Source organism: Hippocampus guttulatus, chromosome 10, assembly GCF_054856545.1.
Source record: "Hippocampus guttulatus isolate MCC_2025c chromosome 10, RoL_Hgut_1.0, whole genome shotgun sequence".
Lineage (NCBI taxonomy): Eukaryota > Metazoa > Chordata > Actinopteri > Syngnathiformes > Syngnathidae > Hippocampus > Hippocampus guttulatus.
Genome location: NC_141270.1, coordinates 20474754 through 20497579, shown reverse-complemented (window position 1 = coordinate 20497579; position 22826 = coordinate 20474754). Strand labels below are relative to the sequence as shown.

The 22826-nt window shown below is 44.0% G+C and overlaps 1 protein-coding gene across 3 annotated transcripts in view; it reads left to right on the top strand.

Moving 5' to 3' along the window:
- Positions 1-22826, top strand: part of pcca (propionyl-CoA carboxylase subunit alpha) — a 55900-nt gene that overhangs the window by 16767 nt on the left and 16307 nt on the right. For all 3 annotated transcript variants that reach the window (XM_086121440.1, XM_086121441.1, XM_086121442.1), the window contains exons 4-11: positions 6052-6120; positions 13571-13684; positions 14642-14695; positions 15956-16087; positions 16270-16306; positions 16619-16697; positions 19234-19336; positions 22125-22219. In XM_086121440.1, coding sequence (XP_085977566.1) covers positions 6052-6120; positions 13571-13684; positions 14642-14695; positions 15956-16087; positions 16270-16306; positions 16619-16697; positions 19234-19336; positions 22125-22219 — 683 coding nt within the window. The remainder of the gene's footprint in view (positions 1-6051; positions 6121-13570; positions 13685-14641; positions 14696-15955; positions 16088-16269; positions 16307-16618; positions 16698-19233; positions 19337-22124; positions 22220-22826) is intronic.

Here is a 22826-nt window from a genome sequence, read left to right as displayed (position 1 = left end):
CCCAACCAAGCCTCCACCGCCCGACGTGTCCAGGCAACCGTCCCACACAGCTTCGTGAGGGAGCTGAATCTCCCAGGCCCAATGAGGCGCACAAGGGCCAGGACTTGCATCCGTGGGATAGGGATAAAAGGAGGTGGAGTGGTTCCCGGTCTACCAAGCTCCGGAGGCTTCATCATGTCATTTTTCCTATCCTGATGCCTTGTGACCACTGCAGAGAATGCGCGTCTTTGAAGCCTCTTGATGCTCTCGTCAGAGACCGTGGCAGAGACTTCACTTGCAGTCTTCACCGGCCATTCACTCTCAGGCCATTTGAGGAATTGAGGCCCGGTCTGCCACTCAGAGTCTTTGTCCAACTCCTCAGGGGTCGCGCCCCTTGTGAGAATATCTGCGATGTTAAGGCATCCTTCAACCCACTTCCAGGTGTCCACCGGACCGGCTTTCTGGATTTCTCCGATCCGGTTTGCGAAGAAGGTTTGGTATCCATAGCTGTCCTTTTGGATTGCACCGAGGATCGTCTGGCTGTCTACGAGTGTACCCAGTGATCGACTGGGATGCGGCAGTGCCTCTCAAAGTATTTCTTCAAGCGAGTAGCGATCACCGCACCGCACAGTTCAGCCTTAATTCCATCCCCGTTCTGGTCGAGAGGAGTAAGCTTGGCCTTAGACTCCACCAGCTTCACGATGACCTGACCAGGCTTGGTTTCCCAGCGAAGATAAAGTACAGCTCCGTAAGAGGCTTCACTCCCATCAGAAAATGTAATTCCAACTGGGGGGCCTAAGACTTCAGTGGGTGTGAGGCTTCGGTCGAATCTTACTTGGCCGAGCCTTACATACTCCTCGAAGAGTGTAACAGCTGCCTCCCGGAGTCTTGGTGACAGCGGATCATCCCATGTATCTTTCACAGGACGATCTTTTCTTGCTTCTTGAAAGGATTCTCTTACAAGGATTACTCCCTTCTGTTTTGCAGGGGTAACTAGACCAATTGGGTCATAGAGGCTGGCGATTTGGCCAAGAAGCAAACGTCGGCTTAGTGGCTCAGGAGTACTCCTCCTGACCTCCTCCTCCCTTAAGTCGAGCCCAGTCCTCATCTTCCCCCTTTTCTTTGAGAAGTTGATCGAAGCAAGGATGCGGAGCTTGTCTGACTCAGGCTCACACCCAACGCCAAGGGCTTTACTGTCCTCCTCTTGCAGCTGATTTGGGAGCATGAGGATTGTCGGAGTGCTTGGACAGCCAGGCTGGGGACTGCCTTGGGCTTCCCCCCCTCCCACTTTGGCCAGAGAAGACCCAGGGTTTTAGAGAGAACCCCCCAGCCTTCAATATCTTCTCAACACCAACAGTTATCTTTCGCAGCACATCGATTTCATTGTCTGATGTCAGGATGTCATCAACGTAACAGTCCTCTTCAATGACTCTGCGTTCTTTGAGCATTGATGAGAACTGTGGAAGTTTAGCTGTCAGTCGCATTGCGACTTGGGCTATACAGCCTGCAGGCTTATCGCCAATATTCACTCGGACGACTGCAAACGTTTCTATTTCGTTCTGGGGGTCATCCCCCCACAGAAATCGATGTAAGTGAACTTCTTTGTCCTGAAGCCAAACTGAGTTGTACATCTTTCTTACATCACCCAGGGCAGCATGTTGTGCGCTTCGGAACCGTAAGAGAACGCCTCTTATTGGATTAAGTACATCCGGACCTTTGTCGAGAAGGTCATTCAGGCTCCAACCCTGAAACTCCTGGCTGCTGTTCCACACTATCCTGACAGGGGTTGAGGCAGAGTGGGGGTTTGGGGCGACTAAGTGGCTAATGTACCACTTGGGGCCCTTCCAGGACATCAGTTCTTCTTCTGAGAGCTTGACGGCTGCACCTCTTCTGACCATGTCGTGGATTTGCTCACTATACGCTGCTTTCCAGGCGGGCTCTCGTTCCAGCCTAGTTTCGGTTCTCCTGAAAGTAGCCTCCACAGCTCTGCGATTGTCAGGGAGAGAGGCCGGGCCTCCTCGCCAGGGATACGCAGCGTCCCAGTGGGGTGACTGACTGTGTTTGTCTACTAGGACGTGGGTGAGGCAATTCTTGATTTTCTCCAACTCCCTTTCTTCTCCGAGAGTCATCTCCTTTCCTCCTGGGGAACACGTGCCACATTTGCAGCCCCCACATTGAGGATCGCACGCTGCCCCGATACTGTCCCACCTGAACCACTCTAACACTTCCTTGTTAGCTATAGTGGTGTTGCTAATGACTTTTTCGTCCTTTGTCAACAGAGGGTTTGGATCACTTGAGTCCACAAGAACCTCCTCATACACTTTTGAGGCAGTTCTCATGGACCTTGCGAAATGAGTGTCGGATTGGCGGAAGGTTAGTTCCACCCTCTCAACGAGGTCAGGGTGGGTCCCACCTACTGTCTTTCCAAGTGGGCCATCCCAGAGAATCAGGTCCCCGTTTCTCTGAACTGGTTGTGGGACCAGGCGACCTTCCCTGTGACTAATGAGGAGATCGATTTTGGTGGGCCGGACCAAGTCCTCAGCAGCAACCCCAGGGAAGAAGCCTTGAAGCTGGTGTGGTGTTGCTTTCTGGCTGACCTCTGCGATGCATTCCAGGCCATAGCAGACGATCTTGTGCACCCCCACTGTTCCCTCAGGAGTCTCTACCCTCAACCAAAGGGTATATCTCCTGGTCATGACTGTTTTCCTCATCCTGCCAACTCCATGCACAATCAGTTTGATGTCCTCTCCACATAGTCCTAAACGCTTGGCTCCAGTGTTTGTGATGTAATTGGTATCTGAAGCAAGGTCAATCAATGTACCAATCAGATGGCCAGAATTGGTCGTAACCTTGAGGAGCATCATTAGCACTGGATATTCTTTTGGTACACTTCCAGTACTGGTGCAAATTGCTGCGGTGGTTTTGTTTGAGAAGACTTTCCTGTACTCTGTCCTCTGCTCTGGGGTTAGTGTAGCAAGAAACTCTTCCTGCTGGCTTGTTAGGCCAAGAGGCCCTTTTGCCACCTTCACTGGGACTTTACTGCCATCGTCCTTTTGGGTGGCGAACCTGGGGCACAGCAGGTAGTGGTGAGCCTCATCTTGCCGGCAGTCTGCTTTACTGCAAAGGAACCCCGCGTTGCAAAAGCCATTCTTCGGATGAATGCTTAAGCATCGATTGCATATCCCATGGGTTCTTAGGTGAGACTTTCTTCTTGCCAGGTCCATATCCCTGAATGTTTTGCATGCAAAAAGCCTTCCAGTGTGCGTTTCATCACCACAGGCAGAGCATGTGGTTCGCAGCCTTCCTGCAGAACCTCGTTGACCTGCAGTGACTCTGGAGAAAGCCTTCTTAGCCCTTTTCTCGATTGTTTCTATCGGGCGTTTCTCAGATGGAGCCTTTTCTGCAAGACTTGTTTCCAGCTGGTCCAGCTCCTCAAGAATGACCTCCTGTCTCTTTAGGAATTGGGGAAGGCACTCAAAGTGGTTCTGCAGGGCAAAGCCATTCATTGGCTCATTCTTGTAAGCTACCCATTTCTCCTTTAGAAAGTTTGGTAACTTACTCTCAAGTGACTGTGCCACGAGTCGGTTCTTCATCACATCCTCTTCACCCAGGATAAGAAGGTTGCTTAAGGCCCTTTCCACTGTTTGGATTAGCTCTATCACTTTTCTAGGGTGATTTCCCTTTACGGGGGCTAGGCCTTGCACCTCATTTGCTATTGTTTGGACGATCCTGGCTTTGTTCCCGTATCTGTTGTCCAAACGCCGGAACATTTCCTCAGCGGACCCGCAAGTGGACAGGACCAGGTCCTTCTTCACCTTATCACTAAGGCTTCCTAGGAGATGGAATCTTGTTATACTTGCCGTCCCAAAAGGGTTCCCCAATTGCTCCAGTTCTCCCCACTCAGCCTTCCACCGGAAGTAATCTGTCATGTCACCGGAAAATGTGGGGAGCCGTGCTCTCTCGAGAGGGAACCGATTTCTGGACCCGTACCCTCCAGGATACATGTCAGGGTTACCTCAGGGAGCACTCTGGTCCATTGGCGGTGTCTGGATTTTGGTATCTGGATTTGAGATGGTTGTTTGTGCGGGAATAAATGGAACACGTGGGGTGGTGTTGCCTGAAGGAAGTTCATGCTTGAGACTGAGACCGGTGAATGGAGGCTCTGTGGGGCTGACAGGATCAGGCATGTTTTTTGCTTTGTCCGACTCTTTTTCCAGTGGGGCCTTGCCATCCACATCGTCGGACGACTTTTCTGCGTATCTTTTCTGCCAGCTATCCTCAAAGTCTCTAACCTGGCGCCACAGAGCTCGAACCTTCTCCTTCAACACCTTTGTGTTGGCATATGAGATTAATGCGTCCCAGTCACTGCATTTTTTCTCGAGCTCGTCAACCCTCTTCTTCAGGCAATTTCTGGTGAGCTCAAAGTCAGTTTTATGTAATTTATTTATGTTGCAGCTCTCCAGTTGAACCATTTTAGCTTCTGCACTGGAAATACATTCCTTGATGTCATCTGCAGCGAACTTCGTCCAGATTGTTTCCTGGATGAGCTCAACAGTTCCGGTGTATTTGCGCAGGCATTCAGCTGTTTTCTCTGCGATGCAGGCCGCTTCTTCTTCTGCCTTGCCCTCTTCATCCTCGGTTCCCTTTACCGCACTGAGGGCTTCAGCATAGTCGTATCCTGTATCACTGACCCTCTCGTAGTCTACCTCAAGGGCCTTCAGCTCATCAATTAGGGCTTTCTCTCCCAACAGGTTGACTCTGGAGGCAATCTTATTGGTCCTCTTTGTGAGGGACGATTGCGCAGCAGAGCGCTTCACTCTAAGGGTTTCGAGTTCACGGGAGTCCATTTTCCTAGTCTGACCAGAGCTTATTTTACCAGGGTCTTTCCCACTAGATGGCGGTGCTCCTTTGGCCAATCTCAGGACTGAATAGATAAGGTGTTTGCTTGGAGAGTGATTCCTCTTCAAGGCTTGACACTCATCGGGGGATCCTATCCAACCTCGATGGTTATTACTGTTCAGTTAATTCAGTTTTTTTTCACGGCCCTCTGAATAGGGATCGTCGGCCAGCATGGAAGGATCACTCTTTCTGTACTTTTTAGATACATTTATTGGGACACTTTGCAGCAGAAGTAGATGTAGTAGTAGATGAAATGGAAGTAGTTGCAGTAGCAGTAGCAGAAGCAGTAGCAGGTAATAACCATTGGGCCATGCCGACGACGAAGCGAGTGTATTCACAAACGTAACATAATGCGATCCTGTTTTTTATACGTCGCGCGAACGGTCACCTGTCAGTGGCAGCCCCGCCCCTCTTAAAGTGCCAGGTTAATCCAACACTGTGTTCTAGACTGGGTAGTCTCATGTAAATTCTACCATTCGTATCTGGTGCGGGTCGTCAGTCTTTTTAATTTCCTGGCTGGCATAGCAAATGTTTTCAGAACCCATAGTGCATAAATGTGCCAAGTGCGTGTGTGCCAACTCCCACCTCCCAAACTCGGCAAAGAAGTTCAAAGAAAGGAGAGAGATGCAGCGCGACTGCATAATGATGACTTATGTAAACAAACCAGCATGCAAATTACCATGTAACGAGTCAAATCTTTAAAAAAAAACAACCAAACAAACAATCATTTCATTTTTCCTCATTGAACAATAATTAAATATCGTAAAGTAATAAGATTAAAGTTTGGGTCCCCTTTGAGACATCTGTAGTGCACAATATAAACGAGTGCACTACTTTGCAAAAACAGTTTCTCATTGTACTCAAGAATATTTTCAGAATGTTGAAAAGACTAAGCTGCGATTAAATTGTGGTGTTTTATTTTTTTAATGCACAATTTAGCTTTTGCTTGACTTAAATTGGTGTGTTGTCTTTTTGTAATACATTAGAAAAATACATTTTTCTGTGTATACATTGACAAATTTAATTTATAATCAAAGGCCTACATTTGATGGAGTAAATTGCTGTAAAATGACATTTAAAAAAACGAAAAACATTTGTAATCTGTGATGAAAAATATTTCTTGTCTGTGGAGCACTGTGGATAACTGTGCTTATGTCCCCCTATTCCCATCAGGTGATCAAGACGTGCAAGAAGATGGGTATTCGGACCGTTGCTGTCCATAGTGACGTCGACTCAAATGCTGTGAGTTCAATTTTACTTGACTTTTGAGTTGGCTGTTTAGCTCTGTATTTTTGCGGTTGAGAGAGAGGGGAGAGAGAGTGACCCACACAACGAGCAGGTTATTCAACAATAAAAGAGTGGGGCGCTGTTAAAAGATTTATGACACGTTGAAGGTGTTGATGTTTGAAGACAGTTTTTTTGGGGGGTGGCGGGGGCTTTCCCAGTGTGTATCCATGAGAGTTGAGTCACATTGCCATTTAATGTGGAGTCCATTTAAAGTTTAAGTGCTGCTGCTGCTGCTACCGATGGACATGCACTAATGTTTGCATTAGCTGGCGCTAAACTGGCCTAGCTAATATTGTTATTCGTGCCAGCTTACCTCAGTTAATGTACCGTATGTCTGTTTGGTGAATTTGACAATAACATTTGAAAAGACGCCCATCCATGTCGATGTGTGCTTTTTGGCACCAGTGAAATTGCCGAACACGTCACAGTGGACCAATGACCAATACGAATCTGCCCTCAAAATGAATATTCACTCATCGGCTATTTGTGGTTGGAACAACACAATGTACATCTGCACGAGGAACTGGTTTGGCTGGGAGGGAGGAGGGAGGGAGAGAGGGAGAGAGGGAGCGAGAGAGGGAGCGAGAGAGGGAGCGAGAGAGAGAGAGAGAGAGAGAGAGAGAGAGACCCTGGATGCGCGCGGGGTAGAGTGAAGGAGGAGTTGAGAGTCAAAATAAGCAGATTCAAGTTTAAAAACAATTAGGGAACAAGTGGATTTCTGCAGTGCGTTTAAAATAATCTGCAGATTTTTCTCATGTGACAACAAAAATCTGAGAGGTTTTGGGGCACTGTGTAACTAACAGTTGCAGCTGCAAAACAACAGCGAGTCACATAGAGCAACATATACAGGACTGAACTCCATGTACAGTATATGAAAAAAATATATATTTTTAATTTTATTTTTATTTTTATGAATATGTTTGAAAAAATCCGCGATGCACCGAATCCGCAATAAACGAACCGCGAAATAGCGAGGGATCACTGTATTTCTCTTGCCTATCCTACTGGAGTATGAAATTACAGTCCTAATTTAATTGTTAATAGCATGAAGTATACAGTATATGAGAAGTATAATAATAAAAAGTTGTAGAAGGAAAATAAGAAGAGTGCTTCAAGTAACATTTTGGAATAGTTACATTTGACCTTTCTTCAATTGTGGTTTCTTTATCTGAACACTGGGTGGCACACACATAAACTTGAAGACGACAAAGAAGAAATTTGACGTGGCATCATGTCATGGTGCTCTGCCACACTGTAAAAATGTGAATAATTAAAGAAATTATGACTATGGGTGGCACGGAGGGCAAATGGTGAGCATGTCCACCTCACAGTGCAGAGGTCGTGAGTTTAAATCCAGCCCCGGCCTTCCTGTGTGGAGTTTGCATTTTCTCCCAGTGCCAGCGTGGGTTTCCTCCAGGTACTCCGGTTTCTTCCCACATTCCAAAAACATACATGGTCGGTTAATTGTACATTCTAAACCACAGGTGTTAAACTCAAGGCCTGGGGGCCAAATCTGGCCCGCCACATACTTTCATGAGGCCCGCGAAAGCCAATCAAGCATGTCAACTTTCATGATGCTTCCGAAAATCTGTACCAAAATTTAAAATTATCATGTTACAAATGAGAGCTGTTGTCAGCATTTTCATGTGACCAAACCCCTCATTGCAATCACTTAAATAGTTGAAGAAATGATTGTCCTTGACTTCTTTATCTGGTTTCACAGTTATCATGGCCCTCCAAGGGAAATGAGAACTGTAATGTGGCCCATGACAAAAATGAGTTTGACACAGTTGCTTGGAATTCTCCACAGGTGTGATTGTGAGAGCGGATGGTTGTTTGTCTATGTGTGCCTTGCCATTAGTTGGCAACCAGTTGAGGGTGTACCCCGCCTCCAGCCCGATGGCAGCTGGGATAGGCTCCCTCCAGCACGCCTGTGACCCTCTTGAGGATAAGTCAAGTCAAGTCAAGTCAACAGTATTTATAGAGCACTTTCAAACAGCCATCGCTGCATACAAAGTGCTGTACATGGAGCAATTTAACATGCACAATAAACAGTAAGACAAATCAGTAATAAAGGCGGTAGAAAGCACCAAACAGTAAAACCAAGAACAAATCTAAGTCATGCTGAGTCGAATGCCAAAGAATACAAGTGAGTTTTGAGGAGGGTTTTGAAGATGGGCAGCGAGGAGGCTTGCCGAATGTTCAGTGGGAGGTCATTCCAGAGAGAGGGACCAGCAACAGAAAAGGCTCGATCCCCTCTGAGCCTCAGTTTAGTTCTTGGTACTTCTAATAAAGTCTGGTCCACAGACCTGAGGCGCCGGGCAGGTGTGTAGGGGCGGATGAGCTCAGAGAGGTAAGATGGCGCGAGATTATTCAGAGATTTGAAAACAAATAGGATCTTGAAAATAACTCTAAAATGAATGGGGAGCCAGTGAAGGGATGCCAGAGTAGGAGTTATGTGCTCCCTCTTACGAGTACCAGTCAAGAGGCGAGCAGCGGCATTCTGGACCAGCTGAAGGCGCTTAATGGAGGACTGGCTGACTCCAAAGTAAAGGGCATTGCAGTAATCGAGCCGGGATGTGACAAAGGCATGAATTACTGTCTCAAAGTGTTCATGTGAGAGGAGAGGTTTTATTTTGGCCAGCTGTCTAAGGTGAAAGAAGCTGGATTTAACAACAGCACCAATTTGCCGATCGAGTTTGAAATCACTGTCCAGTTTAAGGCCCAAGTTTGAGACTGTTGACTTAAGATAAGGAGACCAGGGGCCCAAGTCTACAGGATGGAATGTACAAGGGCCACTGGGACCAAACAATATCACCTCTGTCTTCTTTTCATTGAATCTCAAGAAATTTTGTGCCATCCAGGTTTTGATTTCTTCCAGACAGGATAGAAGTGGCCTTAATGAGAAGGCGTCTTTCTTGCTCAGTGGGACATAGATCTGGCAGTCATCTGCATAGCAGTGGAAGGGAATACCATGTTTCCTTAAGATGGAACCCAATGGGAGCAGATACAGCGAGAACAGCAGAGGCCCCAGAATTGAGCCCTGTGGAACACCACATGACAGAGGAGCAGTGCGTGACTCAGAGCAGCCAAGGCTGACACAGAAGGTTCTGTCAGCTAAATAGGACCTAAACCACTCAAGAGCACTGCCGCCAATGCTCACCAAGTGCTGCAAATGAGTCAGCAGAATACTGTGATCCACTGTATCAAATGCTGCAGTTAAGTCCAATAAAACTAGACACACGTGGTCTCCAGAGTCATTTGCCAGGAGGATGTCATTAGAAACGCGTAACAGGGCTGACTCCGTGCTATGCATCGTCTTGAAACCTGACTGGAAGACCTCCAAGATGTTATGTTCATCCAAGAAAAATATCAACTGCATGTGCACCACTTTTTCCAGAATTTTGGAAATGATAGGCAGTTTGGAAATGGGCCTGAAACTTGACAGCACATCTGGATCAAGACCAGGTTTCTTGATCAAGGGTTGGACCACAGCATGTTTAAACTGTTGGGGAACTACAACAGAAGAGAGGCTGCTGTTGATGATATCCAAGACCGATGCGCCAACACTCGGGAGAACCTCCTGAAAGAAGCACGGGGGAAGAGAGTCGCAAGGGGAGCCAGATGGCTTCGTCTGGCGAACTACATCATCCAAAAGCGCCAAGGACACAGTTTCAAATGAATTTAGCACAGCTGAACATGGAACATGGACAGAGGGGTCAGATGCGTTATTTGAGACCGGAGTCCTAGCTGTAGAGACCTTATCAATGAAAAACTGAAGGAATCTGTTGCACATCTCGGGTGAAGAATCCAAGCAAGTAGGCAGGGGGGTTTGAGTACAGAATCTATCGTTTTAAATAGTGCGCGTGGGTTGTGACGGTTAGCTTGAATAAGGTCCGACAGATATTCTCTTTTGGCCTCTTTTACTGTGAGCTGGTAGTTACGCCAGCAGTCTTTCCAAATTTGATAAGAGACATGCAATTTGTCATTTTTCCACTTGCGTTCGGCTTTGCGACACCCCTGCCTAGCTGCGCGGGTAATGTCGTTAAACCATGGCTCGGGTTTAGGTTTTGGGAGCACAGTTTTTGAAGGAGCCACCAAATCCAGGATGGCACGGCATGATGAGTTGAACCAAGAGGCGAGTTCCTCTGTGTTAGACGAGGGTACGCAAAGGTTATTAAAGGCATCAGAGAAACGACTAGCAGTGGGTTAAAAATTCGGCGTTTAAAACTAGGAGCGGCAGATTTCTCAGCAGCATGCGATAAGACTATGTCAAATAAAACTGCCATGTGATCAGAAATCCCATTGTCAAGGACTTCCAGATTTGACACCGGTAGACCATAAGCAAGGACAAGGTCTAAAATATGACCTTGTTCATGTGTCGGGCTGGTCACATACTGCACGAAATTAAAAGAGTCGATAAGTCTTAAGAAGTCATTTGCTAGCGTTTTTTCCGGACAGCACACATGGATATTAAAATCCCCCATTAGGAGGATATGATCATATCTCAGCCTGATTTCCGCAAGAAAGGTTGAAAAGTCGCTTAAAAAGTCTTTGTTGTATTTAGGAGGACGGTAAATGACAGCACCGAGCACCGGGAAAACACGACCGACTTCAAAGAAGGTTGCTTCAAAGCTGGTGGCCGATGTGGTGAATGTGCAGCGTTTACATTTGAAATTGTTCTTAAAGATGCTCACCGTTCCTCCACCACGGCCTGATGTCCTCGGGGTATCGAGGAAACCACAGTCAGGTGGCAACAATTCAAGCAAAGCGTTGTACTCACCAGTACCTGCCCAAGTCTCCGTCAGACACAGGAAATCCAAGGGGATCAGATCATGGATGGATAGACTGACTATTGAGATTACCACAGCCATCAAACTTGAATGTGTGGTATTTGTCTTAACAGCGTTCACCACCCATTCTGAAAGTATCTGTGGTCATCAAAGGTTCCATATGATGAGCACAGCGCAATGAACCTAGATGCTAATGGCAGTCCTCTATCGGTGGCACCGTTCACTGTCATAGAAGGCAAAGCACATGTATGTCCATGAATAATAAGCCACATTTTGCTCAGTTCTGAAATGATTTTCCTGAGCCTGACTTTTTTGTCAACGCCAAAATCTGTGCTATCAATACAGAGCACGCATCCTTATTTTTGTGACAGTGATGAACATAACGCAGCAATACTGCACAGGGGTGTCATATCATCGAGCCACGCGGTCCCAGTTTGCATTACAAAGCGCAATATATTTGATTAATGAAGTTATAAGGATGTTAATCCTTGTCATAAATGTGTGGTTATGTTCCACCGTGTTGTTTTTTTTCTCTATAGCGCTAACTTGCTCTCTCTCGTCTCGCCGTCTCTTTGAAGTCAAGATGGCGCCCGAATAGGCAGCCGTCGGCAAGTGCTCTCATGAGCCTTGCTTTTTTTGTTGTTTTTGTGTTTGTTGTTACGTCGTGTGGACCTGATGTGGACTTTTTTCAGCATTTTATGGCCACGACATTCATCAAGGAGGAGACTCTGTGATTGGTGGTTGCGCCTTCTCGGCAGCATGGGTATACCAGCACTGTTTTTGACTGGGAGGAATGTCGGCGCCATTTGACTGTCGTTGCTGGACAGTCCCGGGGCACTTGTGTCTTGTGCCTGAAGTAGGCAGCATTTTCACAGCCCCGCTTTGTTCATCGGAGAGATCGGTGCTGTTGAAGGGTCTGCGGCTGGATGGATGTAAGTCTTGAGGAGCCGACGATGAGAAGAAAGGAGCGTGAGCGCGGAGCGCCCATGCGGATTTGGAACTGGGAGTCGCGGCTTGGAGTTTGAAGCGGATTACGTGGGACAGGAGAAGTGAACTAATCTCTTTTCGTCAATGGACGCTACAGCTTCGTGTTTGCTCTCAAAACTTAGCTTGTAGCAGACGTGTGCACATTTTCAGCATGACGTCTCTGACCCACTGGTGAAAGGACACTTTGATCCTCTCCTCTTTCATCTATAACTGCTTCAGACAACAAAGTGTATGCAGAAAAGTGGTAAAGATTGCAAGACTGTCTGTGTCCTATGTGTTGTTTTGTGTCATTTTTGTTATTTTGACTTCAAAATGGCGCCGCAAGAGTGGCGGCCTTTCCAGCAGCTCCTATATTTTGTTGTTCTACTTCTTCCTTTCATAACATTGCTGCTGGGAATTGGTAATTTCTCCATTGCGAGACTAATAAAGGTTTTCTTTTCTTTTCTTTTCTCTCTTGTTCGCGTGCTGCTCACGGTGTGCTGCTGTGTGTGTCTCTTCTCTAACCCCTCCCCCTTCTCTAAACTGCAGTGTGTGTGTGTGTGTGTGTGTGTGTGTGTGTGTGTGTGTGTGTGTGTGTGTGTAACCCTCCCCTCCCTCTTCTACCACGGATCTTGACCAATCACGTGCGGCTTTAACCGAAGGGGGGGGGGGGGACAGGTGGAAAAAAGTCTGCTCCTATTCGGACCGGCTCCCGTCGTTCACTTCAAAGAGCCGGCGGTGCAGCTCTTAGAGCCGGCTCGTTCGCGAACGACACATCACTGAATCAGACCCGTAAGGCAAACTTTAAAACACAAGAGAGACAAGGAGTCAAGCAGAGTTGTCTTTTACTTGTGCGCAAACAGAGTGAACGAGTATAATCCATTACAATCTCCGAACAGCTTTGGAAACACTTCGCTCGTGATGTGATTAATACACAAAGACAAACACTTGGAAGAAGTTGATGGTATTGTAAAGTGCTTGGTGGTTGCGCCTTCTCGGCAGCGCACATGACGCAGCACTGATTTTGATTGGGAGGAATGTCGGCGCTATTTGACTGTCGCCTCTGGACAGCCCCCGGGGCACTTGTGTTTTTTGCGTCTGTCATGGGCAGCATTTTTCACAGCGCTGATTTGTTCAACGGAGATGGTGGCGCTGTTGGACAGTCTGGGTTGGTGCAGCTGGATGAAGCAGAGGATGAGGAGAGAGGAGGCTCGGCGCGGAGCGCGGATGCATATTTGGAACTGAGAGTCGCCACTTGGAATTGAAATGGATTTATATGGGACAGGAGAAGTGAACTAATCTCTTTTTTTCGTCAAAGGACGCTACAGCTTCTTGTTTAATTTCAACCTTAGCGTGTAACCAACGAGTGCACGTTTTGAGCACGAAGTCTCTGATCCACGAGTGAAAGGACACTTTGATTCTCTCCTCGTTCATCTAGAACTGCTTCAAACATCAAAGTGTATGAGGGAAAAGTCGTTAAAATTGCACGACTGTCCGGGTTTTTATGTTATGTGTTGTTTGTTATTTTACTCTATGTTAACTGTTTTGTGAAGCGCTTTAACAGCTGCAGGTGTTGTGAAAGACTACATTAGTCAGGATATATTGTATTGTATTGTAAATTACTGTGTACTGTCCTGTGTATCCAGGTTCATGTCAAGATGGCTGATGAGGCAGTATGTGTTGGCCCTGCTCCCACTAGTCAGAGCTACCTCAACATGGATGCAATTTTGGATGCTGTCAGAGATACTAAATCCCAAGCTGTAAGTCTTTCCTGTTGAATAATGTGTGCCCAATATTTATTAACATTTCGGGCTCTTTACTTACACCCTTAGCTAGGGATGTTCGATAGCACTTTTATTTCCACACCGATACCAGTACGAGTATTCAACTTTTGAGTAAGCACGGATACCAAGCACCAATACCACAAGTAATTTAGATACCTAAAATCTTAATCAAACGAGTGACAGATAATTTTAAAGAATATTATTAGGCACATATGTTAATTGCCTCAGTTATTCTTTGGCTCAAATTCATATATCTGCATAATTTAACGCTTCTCCCACTGCTGCACCATCCTGCCTTTCTTCCCATGTTCTTGGCCAATCACAAGACAAGACAAGACAAACACTATCTGCCGAAGTCTTTCAGTTACTTGTACGTTAGGTTAAAGTTAGTACAAATTTGAATGTGTTAGAAAACAAGTTCAAATGTATTTTTATTTGTAAGGGGCGCAACTAAGTATAATGTTAAAATTGCACACTAAACTAATACAATATTGATAATTTTGTCAGGCTTGAAAAACACACAAACTGTGTTTTTACATCATGAAGGTCAAAACATTCTTTGGAGCAAATATGAGGTAGATCTGGTTATACAGCAAGGAGCAAAACATCATAGAATAAAAAATGGATTTCCTTTAGCCAGCAGGTGGCACCACCACTAAAATGAAAAATAAGTTAATAGATGTCTTCAGGCCTGGATTATCATCAAATCTGTGGAATTTGGAAAAGATAAGATAATTTGGGTGATGTTACAATAGCTATTATCGGTTGGTGTTTTCAGACATTTAGCGATGCTCAAGTTTGATTTGACACAAAAGCAGGCAGCTATTACCGCCCCTCAGCTAACAGGCTAACACCACTGTTTTGAAATGTTAATATTGTTACCCCAGCTATGCATATCTCCAATGTGTTCATTTTATTTCCTTCTTTGTCAAGGTTCACCCAGGATATGGCTTTCTTTCCGAAAACAAAGAGTTTGCCAAGAGACTAGTGAGTACAGTCCTCATTTCTCACTGGCCAGGGGTCTCACTTATCAAAGAGTACCAAGCATTCTAACTTAAAGTGTATGTTCAGTCGTACCTCGTTTCAACGTACCTTGTTTATGTTTTCACCGCTATAATGTTCATATTTCAAAATCCCGATTTCACGTCATTCAATTGCCGATTTTCCTTCCAATGAACACCTTTATAATGTAAACTTTATTATAATGACCAGATATTTCTCACAAAATAGTGAAAAGGCCTTCTTTACAACAAACCGTGGGAAGCTAGCTGCCGCTGCGACCTTGCTTCTGAACAAAAAAGTACAGCGCTGGATTCCCCTCCGTTGCTTAGCCACACTACTGATCAACTTGGTTCCTGTTGTACTTCCTGCCGTAATTCATGGAGGTCTGGGCGTGGTCTGAAAACATGTATGGTAATCGAAAACAAATCTCACTGACTGTGAAGGCTGAAACTGTTTCTCACTTTCGAAAGGGAATCTCCCAGGCGAAGCTCAGCCCCAGAATGGGTGAATTGATGATCGTTGGCTTTGTCGGCAGCACTGGCAGTTGCCTATGGCGAGTAGCATTTGCTTTGCTAACATTTGGTGGCCATTTTATTGGAAATGGCTACAACGAACTACCATTATAACATATAGATTTGTTATGTCCCTTGACGTATGTTGGAACGAGGTTCGACTGTATGCACAAAAGCTGAAATCGGCGTACGAAAAAATCTGACCTATCAAACTAGAGGATGTTTTCCCTTGATAAGTGACTGAACCTGGGAACCCACATGCACTGCACATGCCCAACGGTCAATGTAGTAGCAATAAATGAAAATGAATTCACCCCGTGGAAAAAAGGAAGGGAATATTGTTTGGTGGCTAAATTGGCAGCGACCACAAAAGACGACAAAACACGACGGGCACGACGGAAGGAGTAAAACAAAGTGGTCGGACTTGGAAGGAGGTGCCACCCCCAAAAATAAATGAGTGGGTATTGCGATGGTGGACGTGCATGCATGCATGCACGCACGCGCACACACACACACAAAACATCATGCAGACATGCCCTGATGAACTATATTAAAAAAGACAGTTTGTGGAATATGAGTTAAGCAGCACAATCCACCTGTTTTTAGCCATCTCAGGGAGCGGCCATTTTGCCACTTTCTGTCAACTGAAAATGACATCACAGTTGCTGATGTCAGGTAAGGACCAATCACTTTTCGCTTTAACTGTAATGTGTTATTGTTATGCATTGTCTAGGCAAAAGAGTGTGTGACATTTATTGGCCCAGACACTCATGCGATCCAAGCCATGGGGGATAAAATTGAGAGCAAACTGATTGCTAAGGCTGCAAAGGTCAACACTATCCCAGGATTTGATGGGGTGGTCAAGGTATGTGAAAAGCACTGACTCCATGAATCATTTTCTGAGTTTATGTGTGATCTGATCATTCCAGTTGTTTAGGATGATTATTTTAAGGAAATTTGTATTCTTAACATCTTAATGGCTCATTGTTTTTAAAATGCAACTATCAGTTTCCATTTGTTTTCTGAAACCAAAACCCTCTGTTTTAGACTCCAGAGGAAGCTGTAAAAATCGCCCAAGACATTGGTAAGTCATCATTTATGACCAGTTAGATTTTTGTATCGAAACAAACAAAAACCTCTTAACCAATTTGACCTTTTCTGCTGTTGTCAAGACAAAAGCTGCTTTTGTTTTGTAGTTACACAGATTCCTTGATATGGTACAATACTGTAATTCTCTGTGTCATATACTGTATACATTTTCAGTTTTTTCACTGTGTGAGCATTCATTGGTGATGTTCGAAAGATTCATCATTTTGGCAAAATGAAATTGTATTTATTTGTTTGTGTACTTATTTTTGACTGTTATTTTTTGCTTGATTGTTTTTGTTACTGCTAGGCTACCCAGTAATGATAAAAGCATCTGCAGGAGGAGGAGGGAAAGGAATGAGAGTTGCATGGAATGATGAGGACACAAGGTACGTCTCTTTCAGTACAGTGAAACTCCTCTACAACGAAACCTACAGGGGCGAAAATACCCCCTAGTGTGAAAAAATCTTAATGCATTAAAACCATTTCCACTTTTGTGCTCCCTCTACAACCAAAAGTCCCCCTGTTGCGTTTTACGAAACCTTTTTCTCTGCCCTTGCCTCGCAACGAGATTCACGACAGCGAAAACAAGCCTCCCGCAAAAGTCTAATCCAACCTCAGCCTACAGCGGCTCCTACTGCTTAGCTTGGAAACGACAACAGCAACCACCACACTGGTTTGCACGTGCGCAGTAGTACAGGAAGTATTTGTTATTGTTAGTTTCAAACGCAGTACGAACGTTGCATTGCTAAAATGGCTACAAAAACGGACCTTTGCAGACCAAGGAGTGAAGAAAAGAAAAGCTTTAACGCTTGAAGACAAGATAAAAGTAATAAAAATGAAAGCTGTAGGAAGCAAAGTAAAAGACAGGCAAGAAAGTGATGAAAGTGAATGCTGATATTAAATTTCGCAATTTCTTTCCCTTTTCTTTCTTTCTAAGTTGTCTATATGAAGTGTCAAATAAGTGTATGCTCATACAGTATGTATGCACTATTGGAATAAAAATAAAGAGTACACATACGTTTGTGTGTGCATGTGTGTGTGCGTGCGTGGGTGCGTGCGTATATGTGTGTGTGTGTGTTTACACCTCACATAAATTTGCGATAGTGAAAAGTCCCCTGTTGTGAAATTTTTTTTGCTGCAAAAAGTTCCACTGTAGCACCGAATTTAGTCATGAAATTGGTCTTTTTTTTAAGTTAAAAAAATTAAAAGACACCGTTTTCCATTGAACTTTACGTTTCGTACTGTTGGGCCTTTCACACCAAAATTGTGATTTAGTTTCTGGTACATTAGCTCTTGGGACAAAAAGTTCATCTGGCCCATGATTGTTTTGCTTTCCTTCAGTGGCTGAAATCTGTAGAAATGAAAAAAGGCGGCATTATACAGCATGTCTTACCTCTGTCTCTGCAACACACAATAGCTCAGTGCTATGCCGTGCAGGCGTTACTGCCTCTCTGCCTTTTTACCTCTTTATTGTTAAATAAGAAACACACTATAATGAATACAATAGTGTGGTGTGAGGTTACATCTTATACTGTGGGGTGTGCCAAGGGTGTGGTGGCCATTGGGAATTTCTGGAGATTCCTGAACAGCCGGTTTATTTCCAGCCAAAATTCATGCCCATCAGGACCCCCCCCCCCCCCATCATATAATAAACTACATAATTAATCTGTATATAATTATATATATATATATTTTTTTAAAGGACTACCTAATGGATGGTTGTGAAGGTGAAATCCAAACCAAAAAATATTCCTTTTTGGGTAGGTGTCTGATATGGTCTTTATTACATTAAAAAGGTACCAACTACTGGATTTCACATCTTGAAGAGAAGTATTTAAGATTTCAGTTGTTGAGTTCTAAATTTTGTGCAAAATCTAGCCAAGAATGTAACGTTGCGATACTGAACCGTCGAGCGTAGAGGCAGGTTAGGATGCGGCGACGGAAAATCCAGCACCAACATTGCTCTCACCCACAATTGAGGTGTCTTTGAGCGAGACACTCTGACCTCGAACTGTTCCCCAGAGGCTTAAGTAACTCACTGCTCCAGTGTGTGTTTACTGTGTCTGCAACTGTAATGGGTGAAATGTGTGCTGCGTGCATATGTCAATAAAATATCATTATTCTATTCTTCTTCAATTATTATGATACAATTTGTCAACATTTGGCCGTCGGTGTAATGTGGTGGGAAACACGTACGATCTTTGGGTAGTCGGTGGCTGTAGGTGAGCATTATGGGCCAAGTATGTCCTGCACTGTCACTTGTTGTGGAGCCGTCTGTCAGTTGGCAGTTTAACAGAAACAAAATGTGCAATATATGTTTCATCTTCATGCTGCACTGGACATCTTACGCGCACTGGAGAATGCACGCAGAATGCATCTTATAAATTTGACGCACCACACAAAAGAGAATGGTTTTAATGTCTGCCTAAATTTGATGAATAAAAACTGAAAAAAATGCTGTTACAATAGAGGACAAATGTTAACAGTTTTTCTAAATTGCTCAGTCTCAAACAACAGCTTTGCCTTCAATGCCAGAACTACGGTGATCATGCCAGCTCTGATTTTCTTCGACTTGGGTTCAAGTTGCTGTTTCTGTATTGTATTTTTAACGGAAGGCAAGTAGCTGTTTGGGCATCAGACAACAGGCTAGTATCCTCCACAACAGTGTTTCGTGGAGAAATTTGCCACTTGCTTCATAATGTGGTATACATGGGGCCAAGTGGTTTTTAATTGATGAAATACACCAACACCAACATGGTGTACACAATATATCAAGCTCTGCTGCTGCAAAAAAAATGGATGGTTTGCAAGCTACTTGTTTGAGAGGGTGATGGTCAATACCTCCAGCACGTTATGATTGCAAATATTTTACTAAAACCATGAAATGTGTTTGTTTGTGTGTTTTCTTGTTTGTTATTACAGGGAAGGGTTCCGGTTTTCATCCCAGGAAGCAGCATCAAGCTTTGGAGATGATAGACTTCTTATTGAGAAATACATCGATAACCCGAGACACATAGAGATTCAGGTATGCCGCAGTAAGTGTACAGAAAATGTTTTGATGTGTTCCATCAATTTTTGTATCGAAATCCTGTATACTGTGAGCTAGTGTCATTGAATGTTTAATAAAATTAATTACGGAATAAATATTCTCTCTCGGCTTATGTGGAAATGTGATTGCCGCCTGAACCTAAAACCTGCTTGTACCGCCCTTGCAGCAATATTTGAACCCAAGTTTTTGCCTTGTGTATGTGATGATCAAAATCAGCTCTTATGCTGCATTCCTATCCTGCTTTCAAAATCGATCTTTTGCTCCTGGTAGTCAAGGAGCCCCTGCGCCTTGTCCCACAAAATATGTCGGCTACTGATTCATCCATGTGCGCTCTTTTGAGGGCTCCAACATACAAGCCTTCAGGATTTTGGCCAGCTTTTGTAGGACCCGAATAAGTTGCCATACAGACATTCTGCATATGTCACAACAGTGCTGCTTCATAGTAAAAAAGTACATGTATTAGACTGCCACGCCAGCAGTCCACACCTGTTTCCAATTAAAAGTGAGTGGCGCATTATGAAGTGCAAAATACGTCAATGAGAGCCCGGACTGTTGAGCAATTGAAGTTGTAAGTCAGGCAAGAATGTGAAAGAATTCCATCTACATAGCTAAAATAATTTGTGTTGTCAGTTTCCACACGACTATTAAATGTTGTTCAAAGGGTGTACCCTGCCTACTCCCCAAAGACAGCTGGTATAGGCTTAAGCATACCCGTGACCCTTGTGAGGATAAGCGGCTCGGATAATGGATGGATGGATAAAAGAAAAGATGATGTAACACAGTGGAAAACATGCCCCTGCCCCAGCTTTTTTGGAAGGTTTTGCAGGCATCAAATTCAAAACAAATGAAACCACTAATGTCTTTGGAGTATATTAAATTGATTATAGGTTGAAAAGGATTTTCCAATCATCTTACTGTATTTTTATTTACGGTTTACACAACGTCTTAACTTTTTTTGAGTCTGGAAATGGGGTTTACATTTAATTTTGTCTGACAGGTACGATGTAATTGATGTTATCTTTAAACAAATCTGTTGGTCATAAGGTTGTCTGTGAGATACTAAGATCGGATTAATGATCTGAAACAAAGTGTGATTAATGTGCAAAAAAGCAAATCTGAAAGAAAGGAGCGGGCACGTACCGTAAATTCCGGGCTACAGACCGCACCTGATTAAGAGCCGCATGCTCAGATTTATGAAGAAAAATCAAATTTGTAATTATATGCGCCGCACCGTACTATAAACCGCTGGCCAATGAGTAGGTGGGGGTTTGCTTCTGCGTCCCTGCCGCCGTGGAGCGCCTCCGGGTGAGGCCGCTGACGCGGTCCCCCGCTGAACCCCTGCAGAAAAAAAACGCAACATTTCTTCAGGTTAAAATAATCTCCATGTTTTTATGAGCATGATCAATGCATTTGCACAATGAAATTACGCTGAAACACATAATAAGAGGCCAGACAAAGAGAGATCTTGATGTGCATTTGCGTAATTACGAGGAGAAATACTGCAGCCCGCTAGGCTTTAAATAGAATAATGCAAATCATATAAATGGGAAAAGATATATGAAATTATTTCTCTAGTCAGCCGCTTAAAAATGATCATCGTTGGCAGCTTTAGGCCCGATGCTGCGCGGCTCAAAACACAGGTAAAATGTGTTCTCTCGTGGCCGCTTGTTTTCAGTATGATGGGGGAGTCACCTTTTTTATTTACAGTCCGAGTGTGAGGCAAATGAATTGTCAGAGGGTCTTTGTCCATATTTATTATTTCATCTGGGCTGATGGAATTCTCCGCTACCTTTGTTTGTGTGAATGTGCGGAACGAAGCAAGTTTGTCCTCGTAATTGGGAGGGAGCTGCTGACACAACGTCATGCGTGCCCTAATAGGCTTTTCGTTTCATGAATCTATCACACCACGACGGCCCACCTTTAAAAACTTTAAAAGCTTTGGTTGTCTTTTTACACTAGCTCAGTTCTTCTTACGGAGCCTCCACCTTCGCACCATCGACTAGTCTATGCCATGATTACGGGCAGCAGCTTGATGTCCTTCTTTAACTGCCAGAGTGATCGCTTTTAGTTTAAATGCTGCATCATATGCTTTTGTCTGGTATTCTCCATGTTGATCAGGTTTAGAAGAAAGACTGAAATAAGGAAGTTGTGATTACCGGTAATCATACAATTTCATTGGACACCTGTGTACTACTCATTCATTTTATTGGTCGACTGTTGCCAGGTAACACATTTTTCCCCCGCTATGGCAAAAAGAGCGGAAGTTGTGATTAGTCATACAATCTCATTGGACCTTAGTGAAACACTCATTCATTTTATTGGTCCATGTTTTTCCCGCGATGGAAAAAAAAATTTAAAAGCCGCTTTATATTACACGCCTCAGTATTGAAAGTGTGGAAAAAAAGTAGCAACTTGTAATCCGGAATTTACGGTCCTTTTTTTCCCGGTCCTGTATGCCAGCTTGGAGGGACTCATTTTTGCAAATGATTCCAAGCATTCAACATTTTTGTCCTAGCCCATTATAATCCTCATTTGATATTTATTTTTCAGTGTTTTAAGAATCATTTGCTTTGAAAGTGTTCTCTGGGACTCTGCTAAATATATTGAGTGCAAATATGTGATATTTCAATACTAGGTCCAAATAAAACAAATGTTTTGTAATTTACAAATTGATGTTTTGCAAAGTACAGTAATTACATTCTTGTTTAAGTCATATTTATTGTTACACAAATAACTCTTAAATGAGCTATGTTTCTTCTCATAGGTACTGGCTGATAAACACGGTAATGCTCTTTGGTTGAATGAAAGAGAGTGTTCTATCCAAAGGAGGAACCAGAAGGTCGTGGAAGAAGCTCCCAGGTTAGCAAGAAAGGAATGAGGTTTGCTTTAAAAAATAATCTTTCCTTGTAAGAGGTATAAATTAATATATTCAAGGCTTGAAACTTTTTTTTTTTGGGTGGGGGGAGCAGTTTTGCTCAGCACTGACTTCATTTGAGGAGCATTTTTTTAAATTTTGAGGATCGTTATTTTTTTCCCGGGAACCTGAAGCAAGGATTTCATCAAACAATTAAAGAAAAACAATATGACAAATTAACAGGGCAATTGATTGTAGAATTGCAGGCATGGTGTATTTCTATTCAGCCTCATGTACTCTGAGAACCCCAAATACAATATCCAGTGCAATCGATTGTCTTCAAGTGTAACCTAATGGAGTCCCCTTGTGTGTAATTTGTTCTCAGTATTAGTTCCGTAATTTTCCAGACGAAAATGTCAGTTTTTTTATCCATAGTTTGGCCAGGGATGCGATTTATACTCTGGAGCGACCTATGTTTGAATCGATTAACACATTACAGTACCGGTATATAAGAGGGTGCTCTAGGCCTGTGTTGATACTTTCCACATTGGCGGAACTGATAAAAACAACTGACGATGACTCAGACGAAAGCCACATAGAAGAGTAACCACC